Genomic DNA, 13,604 nt, shown 5'->3' with positions numbered 1-13,604 from the left:
TATAGAAACTGCACACACTCGGAAACAGATTGCCCACACGCTTTTCATGCAAACCTATTACAGTAACATGTATATTCATTATTTTAATAAAAGCTATGGCACCCTTAAAGGTCAATCTATAATTTAAAACATATTTCAATTAAAGATACCATGAGTATGCCCTAAAACTGAATAAGCAAGAATATTTCATGACCTTTGATTACTTCTCCCTGTGCATGTGCAGCACATATGGTAAAAGACATGACCCTTTTTCCAGGGTGTTGAGGAATAAACTGTCCTGCAGAAAACTCAGTCCCGGACCTCAAATTAGACAATCCACACATAACTGTTTCGAACTATTCCTAATTTTCTGTTCTCTTGAGTTTAATTCAGAAATACAAGACACAAAATACTAGCGGCATCATTATCCCTTGTACATTTTTTCCTTCCTATTCAGTATGTTGTGCACAACAACAATGTAACTGAAAGCAAAAACCACAACAGAATATAAAGAAAAGTACTACAGCAACATTTCATGTAATACTTTATAACAAGCTAGAAGGTTCACTATAATCTACCAGAGCCTCCTGAACGTCCTTCATCATCCACACATAGTAAGATACGTGGGGACACAGCACCCAAAATCCTTCTCAGTGGAAGTATTTTGCCAAGAACTCTTCTTCCCACAGCTAAAAACAGCCTTAGCTTTGGGCAAAACAATAAACACCCAGCAACAACTACTTCCTCGCACCTCTCACAATCTACCACAAGGCTGGCCACTTCTTCATATACCTCTATATTCTGCATGAAGGAACAGCCATGCATTTAAGTGACCTGAAGTGCTATTCTCTCTTTTTTGGCTACAGTGAACCCTGGCTGTTTTGCAGATGCAGAGATACAAACTAAGCTCCTACAGAATTAGAAACAGTGTGACAATGACTCTTGAACAGGAGACAAGCACACTTCCTATAATAACTGTTATATAAGATATTGCATTCTTTGTAAAATTAACTATTTCCTCCCTTTTCAATTGACAAAACAAATAGATCACAGACCCAATTAATATTTTAACATGTATGTTGTTTCCTTAAAATCAACTTGACACATCACTGAACACTTGCATTGAGCTGATTCTGTGTTGTGCTAACATCTTAAAGTTGTTTACATCATTAATTTAAAAAGTTATTAGAAGGAATTAGCAACCTAAGCCCCGAGGGTTTTACACTCATTCTGCACTAATGTAAATGGCTCCACAAGGTATATTAGATGTAAGAGTCAGATTCACTACTTTAATACAGAAAACCTACCTCACTGTGGTTTAATATTTTTAGTGCTTCCTTCCCTTGAGAATCTGTCGTACAAAGTCCAAGCTGTTTTTTCTTAAGTTCTTGATTGATTGACTGCAGATCCTTAACCATCAAGAGAAGGTCAGTAACCTAAAAAAACAAAGGAAGAAGTAAAACTGGTAACATCCATACTAGTATGAAAACAAATGATGCTATATAAATCTCCAGCTAAATCTAAACAGCAGAGTTGGAAAACCTGGTTTTCTGCATCTGTTCATGAGGCAATCAAAAACATGATTATATATTTGTGAGTTAGTGTTCAAGAACTCTTAAACTGCAAGACTGTAGTTTCCAGCCATGCTATTAAGTTGAGCTATCAAGTTTCACAACTCAGTAGCAACAAAAAACCTGAGGGCACCTCACACCAACAGGCTGATTTAAGAAACATTTTAGTTCAAGGGAAACCAGCATTGCAGGGAAATAGCAGCATTCAGAAACAACCTCTTCTCCTATCTCAAACACTCTTTATAAGCCACTATCTTTCTGAGTAGTCTCACAAATACAAAATCTGAATGGACAATCACGTTCAAAACTCTTGAACAGACATTACTATCACAGACCCACGTAGTGTATCAAGAAGGTAATGTTTGCAGAAAGTGAAGGCATAAAACCCCTTTTTCAAGTGAGAAATGATTTATAAACGTCTTTTGCTAACGAGTGTCCCTGAACCTACTGAAGGGAATACGTTCCAAGATAAAAGTGGTACAACCCCAGAATGGGACTGGAACACAATCTGGGGCTTTTTTTATTGACACCCGTTCAGTGTAAGGCAAACTTTTTTTCCTTCAGACTACCCACCTCCAGATTGTGAACACCTGCCTACAATTCAGCTGGCCATGAGAAATATAAAAATCCACTTATGTTCAGTCCCAAATGACCATTTTCAAAATAATTCCTTATTAAAAACTGGTGCATGGATCACAGGTCACTGCGCAGGATAAGGAGTCAGAAGAACAAGTATCCAGTGCTGATTTACTGTATGACAATGGTCTGCACATTTAATCTCTGTGAATTTCAGTTCTCCTTACGAAGAACGGAGACAACATTAACTTACCTCAAGGCTATTTCAAAACATGCTATATTTACCAGAAGATTTGCAAGTCCTGAGATGGAGTGTGCTATACAGGCACATAAATTATAGACACCACTGCCATCATCAAGATTAATACAGGTGCCGGAAATACATGTCATATGATACTTAATGCAAAAACTTTTCTTTGGAGTTGGGTATACTTCACGATGACTTAAATATGGCATTGAGTCTGAAACCTGAATCCAGGTGTCTATCATAAAACCTTTGCAGCAAGCTATGTTTCAGCTGATTCTGAAGCTCAATGAAGTGTAACAAAGACTAAATAGTTCATAAAAGGTGGATCTCAAACCACAGAGGCGAGAACTTCAAATCCTTTCAGAACTACTCAACTACACCTAAATAAACCTTTTTGTGAGAAATACAGAAACCATAAACAAAGCAGAATTAAGCCATTAGAAACAGTAAATAATAAAAAAGATCAATACCTTTTTCTTAAGTTCTTCAAGAGACAGATGGTCTACCTGCAGGCTTAAATGATCTTGCTCTCCTAAACAGATACTCATATAAGATGTTTGATCTCCACAGAAAGATAGTGTTTCATCTGTCAAAATAACCAAGGACAGGAATTATTTCAGAAACTATTTGCAGGAAAACACAGCATAAAATGCAAAGACAGGACTTTTTGAGTAAGAACCTATTAGTAAGTCTGTGGGAGGCCAGTTAAAATGTTTCACCCCCAAAAATAAGCTTTCTGTTTATTTGAACACATTCTGTCCTCGTATTTCTTTGTGCTTCTGACATGCTGTATTCTCTGTGGCTGTATTTTCTGTGATTATCAGCATGAGTTGTGAATGCAATTCTGAATTGTAATTTGCATATTTAGCATTACAATTAGATATAATTTTTAGGAAGGATAAGTAAGGCAGGAATAGTTATTATGTTTTAACTAAATTTTTATGAACATGAGCTCAAGATCTCAAAGCGAAAAGCCAGGTTAGACAAAGTTATTGAATTTATCTTGCTTTGGGGTCAAAAGATTGCATTAATTGAATTGAAGATAGCTACTTATTCATTTCCTCTATAACTGCAGGGATGATTTGTTATGTTTCAACAAACACCTGTTCATTTACAATATAGGTGATAGTTAATTCTATAAATACTTCTCATGATATATGCTTTCTCCCTATCTAAAGTAGGAGAAAGAGTCATTCAAATCCTACTCCCAGCTCTGACACTGATCTCGTGGCTGCTGCAAGGAGCCAAAGTTTCACAAATAATCACTAATTCTCAGAACCTTCATCCCTAGCAGCCTCACCCTCAACACAACTGCTCTTGACAACCCAGGAATATCCACAAGACCCATTGGTCTACCCCGGCTGTTCACCATCTCTGTGCTTTTGAGGTTGGAAACTCTGAAATGGCAGAAGCTTACCTTTTGTCACTTATCATAGCTGTCAAGGGAGTGGTGCTAACATTGAAAATCTAGGTTGAAAGGGGTAAGTGAAAAGGCTTTATCATTATTTATATATCCCCTATGGAATAAACCAGAGAGATCTGTATATATGCAATAAACTATATTTAACAATGTCCACTTACGTTATTCTTTTCTATATCTAAGTACATACTAGAAACAGCTCCAAAGAAGTACAATAAAAAAGCTAGAGGATAAGTTATATTTAAAAGCTCTTCTATTTCTGAATTACAAAATAACAAAACCTCTGGCTATTTCTTTCTTTCCCTGCAAATATTTCTTCTGTTAGGAAGAGTCTAGCCATTTCCTGAGACACAAGCTCTTTACCAAAGTATTGTGAAATAATTACACTCCATTGTCAAAAAGTGATCCCATGGCCACAGATTTATTCAAAGCCAGGAATCTCTGACTTCTGCAGAAAACAGTAAATTCTATGGGTACAAAATTGTAGGCAGCTTGAAATGATCACTGCAGTAGAATTGCCACTGAATTACTAACATTTGCTGCATGGAAAAAGAAAAGCTGTCCCTCTGTATATGCCCTCCTGATTGCTCACAGACATTCTGTTACCAATCCCCTGAATAATTTTCAGTGCAGAAAGCTGAAAAGAAGTCTTTTCACACCTTTTTCTACTCTCAAAAGTTTCTTCTCCACCACAGCAAACTGACTGTAATAAAACCAGTTTTCTTTTGTGCAAGATCAAGAAAAGGGATGGGCTACACACGCATACAGACCTTGTCGTTTTTTAATGTCCTTAATCTGATCTTCTAAGACCTTCTGTAGATTCCGATTACCTAAAATGCCTTCTTCTAGTTGTTTTCGCAACATGAAAATGTTGTTTAGCTCCATTTGCAAGCTATTAATACTAAAAAAAGAAGAAAAAACAACCTTCAAGATTCAAATCAAAACATTATATTGCGTACCTCAGCATCTTTTAGACATCCGGGCTTCCACCAAGAGCCCATCTCACATTAGCCATCACCATTTTTCATCACACAGTTACATCATTTTGATGCATAAGCACAAACAAATCCCTACAGAGAAAGACAAGACTAACCGTTTACATATACAGCCTTTACTTGCTGTTTCGAGCTGTGCTGCTTGTAAATCAGCTTAAACATGACAGATACATTCTACCAGCCAACTTCTCTGTAATGTTTTTTAAGGAAAATCAGAATTACTAACTTCTGAAAAGTATGCCAGAAAAATATCATTATCACATAATACTGATGGCTCTGCGTACTCCATTGTACAGTGACCATGGAAACTTTGTTCCCTTGCTACAGAACTATACTACATAATCTAATGCTCCACTTAAAAAAAAAAATTAAATTGTGTTTCATTGAAAGTATGATTCAGACACAATTAACTGTTTTATTTCTCCATTTATCCGACAGTCTGTAAAAAGACCTTTTAAGGTCTAAATTGTCTCGATTATCTCAATGGGGTGTGTAAATGCCAAAACTTACAAATTTTAATTTGTCAGGGTGAATTAATTCTTTAAGCAGCTTTCTTCCGAGGTGGCACTGAAGCTTTTACTTTAGCATCAATCCCTGCCCCTCAAGGCCTCACGGTGTCAGCACCTCCAGCTGTCCCTTGCTAGATCTTCCCCACACCCTTCAACATCAACAGGACAGTTCTGATCAATCCGTAAAAAGTACACTAAGAACTGAAATTGTAATAAAATTAAATAAATTGGATTTAATAGCAAATAACAAGGTGTTACTGAACCGATTGCTTTATTTATTTCCATATTCACGTCACTCAGAACCTCAGTGTTCTGAGATAAATTACACTGCTGTAGAATTCCCAAATCGATTGCACTAAATGCCAGAAAATTCAGAAATCTTTAAAAAAAATTTAAGTCCCTCTTACAGGAGACTATACAGCTACATACAGTACATTATACTTGCATGAGAATAACAGCATATTGTAGAAACATATTAATTAAAAGGCAGCGTGTCTGAAAAGACTCCCAGTCTGTCAGCTGACAAGCGTACTGTTGTCAAGTGTTTCCTGCACAAGAAACTACTGCTTCAACCAATTCTCCCTTGTTCAAGAGTATCTTTGAAGAGAGAGCTCTCTTAAATGCTCAGTAAAAAAATTAAGAATAAAAACAAACCAACACATTAGTAGAAGCTAAGTGAGCACATTTTTTCCTTCTCATGAGTTAAAGGTTTTATAAGAAAAAGCATTGATTCTCTGCTTGGAGAGACAAGAAATGTCTTGGTCCTGACATCCGGTAGCTTATTCTGAAAAATAAACATCCAGGTTGCTTAAAATATATAATGCCTAAAAGAAGATGTCAGCAAGGAAACAGATGTTTGCCTAAAATCCATGTCACTGCTGATGGCAATTACACAAATGAGGAAGCTGAATTTATCCACAGGGCTTGTTTCTCTGCTCCCCAGAACTTTGGGGGTTCAAACCTTCCTTGATGAGATTTACAGCACATCTCAGCCCACAAAATTATGAGGAGGGGAACTAAGACCACCTGCCTCCAACATCCAACTCTACTGTTAATTCACTGTGCATCCTCTTCGAATCACTGCGTAACATTCACTGCTGTCTGCATCCTGTAACTCCCTATCAAGAAAACAGAACTAACCATCCTGATCCTGCAGAAATTAATTGCAAAACTCCTATTACCCTACTGATTATAACTACAGTTACAATTTTCCTCATTTGAAAGATATTTTAAGAAAAAACAGTATCAGAGCTATGTTACTTTGTAGTCATTATTATGCAGAGCATTGACAATCACCTTACCCACAGAACGTGTTTCAATGTCAGGTCATACCCTCCATATGAAATATTTAAAAAAACTGGCTTCTTCATTTGGTGATAGTTCAACAGCAAAGTCACAAAAGACGTTGGCCTTTTCCCAGAGATAATCCCCATAATCTGACTTCTACCACTATTTCTAAACACCTCCTGAGCTGTGGCCAAGCACAAGATGGCATTACCACTAATGTGCTTAATTCAAATACCTGGGCTCACCTACCCTAGTGCTATTCACTTTACAGTTGCCAAACTATAGTGGTGTCTATAAACCAACTGCAAAATACAAACACACATTCCCACAAAGTTGGCAGTATAAGCCATTGCCTTCAGGCAGGAAGAGTCAGGAGCTAGCTCCCAAATGCTGTCAATACCTAATTAAGACATTTGTAATTATAACAGTAATTTTTTTATAAAACATTTAAATTTATTTTACCTACAGGCTAAGACTTTTCTTTAGTTTATCATAACATCTCCTTCTCAACTGCCAAGCAATAACAAGATACAAAGCAAGCCACTGATTTCTTTCTAAACTGTTGTGTTCTTTGATTTTAAAAGGTTAAAAAACATTTGCTCCTGCCATGCTCCTGAATGCTTTACATTGAAAACATACTATGCAAACATCAATTATTCTGTTTTGTTTAACCTTCCCCAAAATCTTATTGGCTTATGTAATCACCAGAATTCTCAGTGTCACTTTTAAGATAGCCATTATCTGTGGTTTTAGGACTAACCCACGGCAAATCATCCAACGCCCAAAAGTTCACTATGGTTTGATTTTTCGTCTACATTCCAGCACAGGACACCTAACTCCTGAAAATCTAGCTGCTTACTTTGGTACCTAAAGGGAAGTCTGGCTCATCTGAGATTCCAATCCAAACAAAAATATTTTGAGAAACATTTAAGTAATTTAGATAATATAACCTCACTTATAAAAATATTTCTCCTTTAAGGAGACTACTACACCCAGTTCATGCCTTATGAACAACTGGCTGGTATAAAATAATCATCACTCAAGTTAAGCCGCACCATTTTTCACAACTTCTGATTCCTGCCCTTTGAGTTTAGATTATCTGCCAAAAGAGAAAAAATACTTACCTATCTGATTCTTTGAACGTCTTCACCAGCGTTGAATAAATACTTTGTTCTTTTTTTAAAGCAAGGATCAGCTTTTCATATTCAGCTTCTTTATTTTCCTAAATTAAAACAAGAACATAATAAGATTACAATGTAGTTTTTAAGTCTGCATGTCTACAGTTACATGTATAACTGTGTCCTGAAGACGATGTGAAAGAAACAGAAATCTAAATTTGCTGAACGGGACTGCCCACCTCCAAAGCCCGACATGGATCAGGAAACTATTCACCATACTTAGACCCAGCTATTATTAAAGGAGGCAAACATCGCTTCACTGTTTACCTGCTGTCAGTCACATACCTAACCCGTGGTTCATCATTTTTATCACAGTCTGAAAAGCTTTCCCCTCAACCCAAGTATCCTCACTTCCAAAGTTTACAACTCAATAAGCCAGGAAAAACCTGGCAGGCAGCTGTGGCAGAGGACGGAGGGAGGGAAGGGAAAGTGGGCAAAACCCAAGCTCCAAGCGCACAGTTTAGAACATTGTCCTAATAGTCCTCTCTATCTTCTGGACAAAACTACCTTTCTTTGGAGAAGGGGTTTCTGTAAATTCTGTTCCATTCTGAACAAAAAGGACCATATCAAGCCCACAAATAAAGGACGGCCATGGCAGATGCACACTCGTCCAGTCAGCTTTCTGCACAATCAGCTGGGTCACTACAAGCTGCTGCTTTACTCATGCAAAGAAAATCGTTTGCTTGCAGTCTTGCTCACAGAGAGTATACTATTATTATCAGCATAAATCCAGGCTCTTATGCTACATTCTCAGTAAGGATCCACTAATTTCTCAAGACTTTTTTCACTCCAGAACAACCATACAGCCGCTTTTTCAGCAGGAGGCAAAAAATGCAGCTATTTAAAGGACTACTTGCTTGCCCTTATTACATAAAAATATCTAAGATATCAGCCATCTCTAGAAGAGAAAACAACTGGGATATCTATAGCAAATTTAGAAGTATTAATGTCAGGCACATATATTCTGCCTCTGTTTGAGAACAATAGTAAGCCTTGTTGCTTCTCTCAATTTTGTTTTTCGACTGAAAACTGAAAGGAAGAACAAAAATGCCACAGCTAAGGGGGAATCTCAGCTAAGGGAACTCTCATGAGATACTAAATCATTAGTGAACAGATCATTAACAAGGAAGAAATGTACACCCAGGAGTTTTAAGCAGCTGTTATTACTCCAATTGCAATTCCTAAGGAAGGGATAGCAACAAAAATTCAGCTACAGTAGAATCTCGTTAATTCCCACTAATGATAAAAAGACTCTGTTAATTTGAAAAATTCAGTATTCTGCAAAGTAAACAGTACAAAAGCAAGGACAAGTGTTGTTTACTTTTAATTATTTACACTCATACTTCACAGTATGCTAGCAAATATGTTAAATAATATTTTGCAAGTGTAATCAAGTTTTGATGAAATTACTCCCGTTAAGGTAATCTGCATGTTAGATCCTACTGCAGACAGAGTAGCTTCTACCACCTATCGTACAGATTTTTGAAGCAGTGACCTTGCCTTTGTACACGTGCATCATGTTGAGCTACCATCATTCCTAAAGGCACCTGTATTCCAACAAATGTTTCCAGGTTCTAGTGCAATTTATACATTAAATACTACTCTGTATGTGAAACGCAAAATACTGGGCTGCTTATCAAGTTTATTATCTAGATGAGCAGAGGAGAAACACACAGCAGTGGCTTCTGCTGACCGAGTATTGAGAAACACAAAGGCATCAGAGTCCATTAATAAAAAAATCTCACAAAAAAGCCCCAAGTAAGAAAGTCCATCTTACAGTCTGAATTAAGGAGTCTTATCAATGTGTTGGAATCTCAGCCTTTCAAGAAGAGTCACTAAACATAAAATACACAGATTGCAATTTAACTCGGAAAAAGTTTGATCACAATGACACTGATCAATGACGTAGAAAGCAACAGGAAGAAATAAATCTTTTGACTTAATTTAGTTGGTTAACAGTCTGTTAAAAGTTCTAGTGAACTCTTCCATATGTCTGATAAAGCCTTGCAATTATTACTGAAGACACTACAAAACTATACCCTAATTAAAAGCTCTTTTTGAAGCACTGGCAAAGTAACGTCACTCTGAAGAGTTTACAGTACACAAATTAGATAACAGTTGTCAACAATTGTTCAAGGTCTATGACTGCTGTATTAACAAAGCAATATTATACACAGAACCATGCTCTGGTTTCCTATGCTTCTTTTAGAATTCACATGTTAATTTAGTTCTACATTTGCATGAAAATCTCAGTAAGCTCATGAAATCCTCCCAGCTCTCTTTTTTTCCAGCATAACAGGAGACATGAGCTGTTTCTTAATTCCAAATGTCACAGACTATACACAAATTATTAAATTACAAATTCAACTAGCTGGGTAGAGGTTAGCAAAATCATGGAGGAGTGTTCTTGATTTTTCACAATCTTCCATGAATAATAAGGGCAAGAAGATACAGCATGAACTTTTTTTTTTTTTTCAATATTACTGTCATTTCTAAATAAAGCGTAGGAGTGAATTATTCCAATCAACTCCCCAACGGTACACAAAACATAAGGCAGCTCTGTAACTTAAATAGACCGTAATGCTGTGGGAGTTAATGAAACATTAAACCTCTTGACACATGGTGTGAGGGAAAATGTGTTAGAGGAGATAGCTGCAAGACATCCAGGACCATATTGCAGTGAAAGATTTATATTCCCATGAAAGGAGGCAATCTAATACATTAAAGTCTATATTTAAGTCTGAAATACTATTGCTAAGCAGCAGTGGTGGAAAACATAACTTATTTTCATTAAAGGTTTCTCAGATTGTAAGCCATGAAAGTAAAAGGTTTATACCTCCACAATAAATAACTTATTGGCAACATCACAAGAATATCCAGTTGCCTCACTGAATACTCTCTTGCTTACAACCATCAGGATCATTTCAAAATCTCTGAAGGTTGGAGGATGAATGACTGAGAGAAGGCCATAACCTGCACTTCATCACTGGTTCATCCATCCATCCACCAGTTCCAGAATTAGGTAATTTCTTCTAAGACCGCAGTAAACTTTATGTATGGCCTACTGTAAATGAAACAATCACTAATAAGATTAAAATTGTTACAGGCCATTGAGTCATGTATCTAAAGACAAAAATTACTACAGGAAAAGACTTTGTTGGTGACTTTTAGAAGATGTCATCTCTACCGCAGAAAATGTCACGAAGCTGTTGGCTCCAAGGAACTTATGGCCTCCCTTGGCAATATGTGAGGCAAGACTACTGGACTATACACAGATCGCCAAATATCACTCCATCAGGTTGACTCCTTTACGATGAAATTTCTGCTAATATAGAAATGGTGAGACACACCAGCCACATCCATTCCCATTGCTAGGCCATGCTCAGTGTCACAGGTAAAGCATCGTGTTTAAAGTGTGTGAAGACATAGATATTGCCAAAAAGATTGTTGTTTTCAGCTATAAGCTAATCTCATCAAATCAGAAATTGAACTATCACCCTGTTTATGTGTCCACAACATCAACTTCAAGAGACTGAAAGCAACAACTACAATGCACTGATCACTATTTAATAGACAGGACATTTGTATTAAAAAAAAAAGTCAACTACATCCCGACAACTCAGCAACAATGTGCACACTGCATCCATTTCAGCAGCTAAGACATATCTGCAGCACTGCAACAATTACTCTAATTCCCATTCTCACAACACCCACCAACTGCAGTGCTCTGCCTACAGGAACTTCCATGCATCGACTATAATTTCTCAGCTGCAGCAAATTACATCACAACTGTATGCACACAGTATTCTTCAGTTCCCTGATTGCATAGTATTAACTCCCTAAATACAGGAGTAATTATAACCAGAGTCAAATAATGTGTGGATCATACAGGAATTAGGAAGTGACTTGTGTCTGCAGAAACACCAGATCTCCTTGCAGTGTATCAGCTAACCATTTCCTACTTCACCTCAAGTGGTATATAACCTCCCCCACCCAAAACCTGACACCACAGAGAGGCTACATAACAGCAAACCAAAGAATTTTTTTTTACATTGAGAGAAATTACTTCAGAATTAAAACTCCTGTCACTGTGTCCCCTTAGTGCAGCAGACACTGTGTGCAAGATTACACATCCAACACAACAGAACCCAGAAGCACAGCTCAAGGACTAAGCAATAGCCACTTTTCTCAATTTTGCTGTTTTTCTCAGTAATAAAACGAATCACAAAAGTCTAAAAATCTGTGTTAGAAATATACTTACCTAACAAATGCTCCCACAAAAAAAGCTTTGTCAGTACAGGAGTATGCACAGTAAGCACAAAACCAACTAAAGTTTCCAAAAAATTACATTGACTCTGTTGCATTTCTAAATTCCTTGGCTGTAAAACGTATTTCATTCTAAAACTTCATAGATACCAGAGTAAGCAGTTGCATGACTACCCTGATTATCAGTGCCCTCACACTCTCTCTCTCTCTAGCCCATGACAGTGGCTCAAGAATCCAAACTCTAATTAGAAACTGTAATTTATCTTCCCTGGCCTGGCCAAGGCACCCAGCAGAGCTTTGGATGTTGGTTGCTTTAAAATTTATCATTACATTAAAATAAAGAGGTATGATGAAAGAGAGAAAGTTCTAAAGTTCTGCATCTCTCAGTTCAGTTTCTTCAACTTTAAAGATCAGCGAGGCTAGAAGAGTTTGGTTTCTGTTCTCTCTGGTGGGGAGGATCCAGCTGTGCGTTTGTTGAGAGTTGGTGCAGCACTGTAAAGTCATCAAAGAGTCCACGGCAGCCAATGAGAGCAGAGCTCTGGATAATCTCTGTTCAAAAACTTATGATTAATATGCCGAACTAGGCTCTTTCAGGAGCTATCTTACTCAGAGGTTGAGCTGAGAGGACAATGGGTTGTGATTAGGTATTGTTCACAATCACTAAGTGAACCAGCACTAGAGAATAGACTGTGATTAGAAGGTGGGTACTGGGTCATTACCATGCACGGCTTCGCCTGTCACTGTCCTCTCTCCTGGTTATACACCGGCATCAGAAGCGGGGCGTACAGCGACGAGTTAGTGTTTGATTTTCATTAGTTCTGTATCATTTTCCATCACTCTTGGGTCCCTTTGTGACAGAAGTTACATGTGTGCACTGCAGTTTGTTTTACAGAGGTAGAATTTCTACTCAACCTTTCACAGACTTTATTTTCTCTGCATGTATATTCATATGTACTTTGACATACTCGGCACTGGTACCCTGGGCAGTGATGCAGCTCCTTTACTTTGAGCTTGTCATATAACCTATGACTCAACACATCCTTGCATCGACCTTGTTTAATAACAGTGCCCCTAACATATTAAGCATGTCCTCGCCAGTGTTTTCAGAATGTGACGCAAGACATAGCACTTATTTTTCCTTTGCCGTTGGCTCACTTTACTTTAAATTTCCTTGAGAAAACCTCACTAATGACTGATACATTATTAAAGAAACGAAATAGCTTTCTCCATCACTAGTATGTACTAATCTAACCCTTTTTACTTTGCCTGATGCTTTTGCAAACCTTAACAGACTAGGCTGAAAACAGCGCAAAAAAAAGACAAGAAATATTATCTTCAAAAGCAGCTTACTTGTTTAATAATCTGTACACAATAATAAAAAATGCACTGATAGTCAGCAAGTGATGCAAAAATTTCTTAACAATACCTGACTTTTTTTTGCTAGAATGGAAGTGGGTGGTAAAGGGGGAAGGAACTAAGACTTATCTTAAGACTTTGAATTTTGACTTCTGATTGCAGGTACTAACAAGTCTTTTCAATTTGTAGCATCAGGTAAGATAATGCGCACGTAGTGTCG

The 13,604-nt window shown here is 37.3% G+C and overlaps 1 protein-coding gene across 6 annotated transcripts in view; it reads right to left on the bottom strand.

Annotated features, from left to right (window-relative positions):
* The window catches only part of CDK5RAP2 (CDK5 regulatory subunit associated protein 2), an 83,292-nt gene that overhangs the window by 42,907 nt on the left and 26,781 nt on the right, over positions 1-13,604 (bottom strand). For all 6 annotated transcript variants that reach the window (XM_055808995.1, XM_055809040.1, XM_055809199.1 and 3 more), the window contains 4 exons: positions 7,709-7,806; positions 4,564-4,694; positions 2,844-2,959; positions 1,287-1,415 (listed from right to left, as the gene is read on the bottom strand). In XM_055808995.1, coding sequence (XP_055664970.1) covers positions 1,287-1,415; positions 2,844-2,959; positions 4,564-4,694; positions 7,709-7,806 — 474 coding nt within the window. The remainder of the gene's footprint in view (positions 1-1,286; positions 1,416-2,843; positions 2,960-4,563; positions 4,695-7,708; positions 7,807-13,604) is intronic.

Source organism: Falco peregrinus, chromosome 1 (genome assembly GCF_023634155.1).
Source record: "Falco peregrinus isolate bFalPer1 chromosome 1, bFalPer1.pri, whole genome shotgun sequence".
Classification (NCBI taxonomy): Eukaryota; Metazoa; Chordata; class Aves; order Falconiformes; family Falconidae; genus Falco; species Falco peregrinus.
Note: the sequence above shows the minus strand (reverse complement) of the source record. Positions and strands in the feature narration are given on the sequence as shown.